This window comes from Stigmatopora argus, chromosome 3, assembly GCF_051989625.1.
Source record: "Stigmatopora argus isolate UIUO_Sarg chromosome 3, RoL_Sarg_1.0, whole genome shotgun sequence".
In the NCBI taxonomy this organism is placed as follows: Eukaryota; Metazoa; Chordata; class Actinopteri; order Syngnathiformes; family Syngnathidae; genus Stigmatopora; species Stigmatopora argus.
The window spans coordinates 1,791,530-1,796,336 of record NC_135389.1 but is presented as its reverse complement, the minus strand read 5'-3'; the positions used below and the strand labels follow the sequence as shown (position 1 = coordinate 1,796,336).

General features: G+C 45.5%; 1 protein-coding gene across 1 annotated transcript; it reads right to left on the bottom strand.

Moving 5' to 3' along the window:
- Window positions 1–229: 229 nt before the first annotated feature.
- Window positions 230–3,748, bottom strand: LOC144071867 (uncharacterized). The gene is made up of 3 exons (XM_077597339.1): window positions 1,706–3,748; window positions 1,567–1,626; window positions 230–264 (listed from the first exon to the last, which is right to left on the bottom strand). The coding sequence occupies exons 1-3, from the start codon at window positions 2,403–2,405 to the stop codon at window positions 230–232; spliced, it is 795 nt and encodes a 264-aa protein (XP_077453465.1). The 5' UTR covers window positions 2,406–3,748.
- Window positions 3,749–4,807: the final 1,059 nt, after the last annotated feature.

Below are 4,807 nucleotides of genomic sequence, written 5' to 3'. Positions count from 1 at the left end.
GCTACCAAACTGTATCTGGAGCGAGCTGCACAAGGAAATATATTGTTGTGTTGATTTAATAGCGGTTTTGTCAACCCGCAATGTTTGCAGATTTACTGTGGAGGGAGCTGCACAAGCAAATATATTGTTGTGTTGATTTAATAGCGGTTTTGTCAACCCGCAATGTTTGCAGATTTACTGTCAAAGCCATTTTCAAGACGGACTTTTCAAGAAAAAAAGCTGGACATCATTAAGAAAGGGCGGACAACTCAAAAGCAAGCAAGCCTGTCACAACCGGGAACGAACATTTTGAGCACTAAATCGAATAAAAACATATGCCAGAAATACAACAGGACTGGCTCGACTTTCAGCATTAGCTTCAATGGCGATAGAAAAGAAGTAGGATGGATATTGTGCACAGTTAAAAATGATTTTTGGTGAGTAAAATATGGCTATATTCCGAAATAATATTTCAATTGTATGAGGTTATTTTTGAAGATTTTGTCACAGCTGTAGTTGCAGTAGAGGTTTTATAGCCATGAAATAGTTTTTGAGGGTTGGATTGATTCCGACAACTGAAGGCGTCGCTAGGAAACTCACGGACTGCCACTGGAGCTCATATGTCGATTGATACAAATTACCGTATTATGCTGTTTAATATACCCGGTATATTGAATGATTTTTGCTTTTTGAGCCTCCCGTTTGTGCGCCATTTATATACCCCTGCCGTTTAATATACCCGGGTATATTAAATGGCAACTCAGCTTTTTTGCAAAATTTGTATGGTGTTCATGGGGGCATAATATAGATACTTAAGTTCATTAAAATTCCAAGTCAGACTTTATTCAGCAGTAAGTAGTTACTAGCACAGTTTCGCTTGTTGTTGCTGAAAGTGGTTCGCAGCTCGTGTAGAATGGCGAGCTTTCATTCGACAGTTAGTTCCGTCCGCTTTTTCCTACTCACTGTGCTGGTAGTAGACGCAATGTCGTCTCTGAAAGCGTCCGTTCTTCTTCTTCTTCTTCTTCTTCTTGTTCTTCTTCTTCTTGTTCTTCTTCTTCTTGTTCTTCTTCTTCTTGTTCTTCTTCTTCTTGTTCTTCTTCTTCTTGTTCTTCTTCTTCTTGTTCTTCTTCTTCTTCTTGTTCTTCTTCTTCTTGTTCTTCTTCTTCTTGTTCTTCTTCTTCTTCTTCTTCTTCTTGTTCTTCTTCTTCTTCTTCTTCTTCTTCTTCTTCTTGTTCTTCTTCTTCTTGTTCTTCTTCTTCTTGTTCTTCTTCTTGTTCTTCTTCTTTTTCTTTTTCACCTCAGGCGCCTGAGGATTACCCTCAGCAGCGCTAGAGCTGCCACTGGAACGCGGATAAGTTCATCCAGGGAGTTGCCCAGGCCACGATGGTAGCGTTCGGTCATTAAGGCCGGACAGCGGAGCCATAGGTGTTCAGATGACTCAGTTGCCTCGTCGCACAGGCGGCAGCGATCCGAGTCGGATTTCCCCATAAGGTGGAGCCAACGGCGGAGCAGGGGGTGGTGTCCACTGCGGAAACGAATCAGGTCTGCGCGGTCTCCTTTCGGTAGGGCAAGTTCTTCCTCGTTGACTTTCGTATTGTAGGTGGGGGGGAGAGCGATCTTCACGTTGGATGATGGCGCGTCTTTTGGCTGCATCCGGGGAGGTATGGGTTTGGTCATCTGACGAGCCAAGTTTAGCTTTTAGCTAGCGCATCGGCCAGGTCGTTACCACGTATGTTGCAGTGGCCCGGGATCCACAGTAGCTGTAGTCGCTTAGGCGGAGGGAAAATGGCGATGTCACCCTGAAGTCTCCGAATGGCGGGGTCTTGCGTGTGGGGGTTTCCCATAGCTTGGACCAGCGATTTGCAGTCACTGAGGATGATTGATGTCTGCCAGTCTGCTGTTTCCCTCAGCCAGGAGAGTGCCTCGGTCAATGCCACTTTTTCAGAGTGGTAGGAGCTGCTGCGGGCGCCAGTGGCACCATGCCGTTGGTGGATGATTGCAGTCTCGTTGATAATGACGAAACCTGCACCACCGTCCGCAGTGCCTTCTTTGGTGGATCCATCTGTGAAGATCTGTAGGTCCGGTTCCCCCACGCTTCTGATGAGCTCTTCGGCCTTATCTCTTTGGATGACGGTCGACATGTGTTTAGAGACTGCAGTAAAGGCGGTTTGGATGGGGGGGGGGGGGGGGTAATAGCCAGGGTGGGCAGGAGTGGGAAGAGTATGTACAAGGGGTATGGAATTCAAGGGCGGTAAGACGGGGAAGGGTCGAAGATCGCCAGTCTGACTTCTTTTGTAACTGCATTTTGATGTTTTCATGGAGAAGGCGGTGTCGGGGATCAGAAGGAGGCAGCTGGTTCCAGGCATCAGCTTTAAGAAGTGCTTGTAGATTGAGGCGGGATGAGAGGGGTGTAAGATGCGCCTCATGTAGGACTGCTTCGGTGGGGGTAGACCTGAGGTGGTGGGTTATGGCGCGGGCTGCTTCCAGTTGGGCAGATTTGAGGGATTTGAGGTGAGTTTGGGCCAGCCAGGGGGCGCATGCCGGTGCTGTGTACGCTGCAAGACTTCTCTGAGTGGCAATATGCACTGTTCTAAGGTCGTTTGGTTGCCAACCCCAAGATGTGCCGCTGAGTTTGCGGAGGAGATTTGTTCTTTTGGACATGGTTTGGCAGACTTTTTTCGCCTGCTCTGCAAACGTGAGTTGTCGGTCGAAGGATATGCCAAGGAAGTGTGATCCACCCCGTCACGTGCGTAGTGGATGGTATCTTCCTGTTTGTGCGCCATTTAATATACCCCTGCCATTTAATATACCTGGGTATATTAAATGGGGGGTATATTAAACAGCATAATACGGTAATTTGTTCCAACCCTCTGAAAAAACACCAAAAACAGGATATTGGAAATAAAAAACATTTATATTCGTTCTAATTCGCCATCTATTAACAAAGTAACAAATAACTAGTGGTTTAATAGTACTAAAATGTGTTTAATAGTACTAAAATTAGACAGATTTCACAGAGGGGAGAGAGAGAGGGACAGAAAGAGAGAGGGGGAGAGAGAGAGACTTTTTGCACGGCAACACGCTCGTAACATAATACAAACAAATTTAAATGAACTTGGATTACGATGCAGACACCCTCAAAAATAAATTTAATCTAACCTTACACGGAATTTAATTCTAATTTTGTTTTACATTTTTATACCTTTCCGGGTTGGCTCTATTTGCCCCGCCTCCATCCTGACTTTCAGATGTAACCTATCAACTGTTGTTTGCTTTTGTCTTCCCTTCAAAATATTCAGAAAATGATGCACACAAATGTCCTCACAATAGGGTAACGCACGACCACTTGCCTACTTGCCCGGGAAGTAGTACTCCTCTCGTATTAGCGAACAAGCTCCGCCATTCGCACTGACTAACGGGAAAATAAACACTGAAAAAATGCAATGCTCCGCCCAGTGCTCGTAGAGACATTACACAAGGGAGTTGCGACAAGAAACATTACACGAGGGAGTTGCGACCAGAAAGACAGTGCCCATGATGTTCTTATGAGCAGCCTCTCGCGCCCGCTGTATGCTCGTATATCAAAATCTGTCTCGTATTTCAAGATAAATATTTGCCCGAGATTTTACTCATATCTCAAATTGCTCGTATGTCAGGGCACTCGTATGTTGAGATATTACTGTGTTCATATTTATAAGATATAACCTGCTTCTAGTGGCTCGATGTCTTGAGTGGTAAGCAGGTCGGCCTCACAGCTCTGGGGTCCTTGTTCAAATCCAGGTCGGTCCACCTGTGTGGAGTTTGCATGTTCTCCCCGGGCCTGCATGGGTTTTCTCCGGATGCTCCGGTTTCCTCCCACGTTCGAAAAACATGCATAGTTGGCTGATTGGACACTCTAAATTGCCCATAGCGCGAGAATGGTTGTGTCTCCTCATGCCCTTCGATCGGCTGGCCACCGATTCAGGGTGTCCCCCCGCCTCTAGCCCAAAGTCAGCTGGGATAATGCCCAAAAACCCAATTAATTTTTGAGGGGTTTGCAATTTTTCTCTTTTCACATTCTGCTTTTCACTACAGGATGTAGTACTTTGAAGAGTCATCCCCCCAAACGTTGAGTTTAATCCATCAAAGCTATTCGCGCTTGAAGGTTAGATTTGAAACAATCGCGGAGGATGTGCAGTTCATAGAGCTGGGGTGGGCAACTCAGTTTCTCGAAAGCCGCCATCTGGTCTGTTTTCTATATCTTCCTCTACCAATACACTTGAATCAAATAATCAGGATAGGTATCAAGCTTCTGGACAGCTTGATCATTTGATTCAGGTGTGGTAGAGGAGGGAGATATGGAAAACACACCGGATAGCAGCTCTAGAGGACCCGAGTTGTCCACTCATGTCCTAAATAGTGTACGGGAACTCTTCCAAACCTTAAGGGCAGTGTTCACTAACAACTGTGCCACGGCACACTAATATGCAGTGAGCAATGGTCAGGTGTGCCGCAGAAAATGATCTGCCGAGCAGTCATACATTGTAATATTCTGATAGTAAATTCTTAATATTATGAGATTTAAATTGAAATATTAGAAGATAAAAATCAAAATACGATAAACATTAAGAGATATATTATTGATTCATTCATTCATTTTCTGAACCTCTTATCCTCACAAGGGTTGTTGGAGGCTGACGCGCTAACCACTCATCCACCGGGCCGCCTGACATATGATCTCATTTCATCTCATTTTATGAACCGCTTTATCCTCATTACGGTCGAGCTGGAGCATATCCCAGCTGTCTCTGGACCATAGGCGGGGGACACCCTGAATCGGTGGCCAGCC

Excerpts from the sequence above, each read along its gene's own strand:
- LOC144071867 (XM_077597339.1), bottom strand. The coding sequence starts at position 2,405 with ATGAGGCGCATCTTACACCCCTCTCATCCCGCCTCAATCTACAAGCAC. Across the intron at positions 1,627-1,705 it reads GGGCCACTGCAACATACGTG|CCAAAAGACGCGCCATCATC; the intron begins GTAACGACCTGG and ends CCCCGGATGCAG. Across the intron at positions 265-1,566 it reads CCCCCACCTACAATACGAAA|GCTTGCTTGCTTTTGAGTTG; the intron begins GTCAACGAGGAA and ends CGGTTGTGACAG.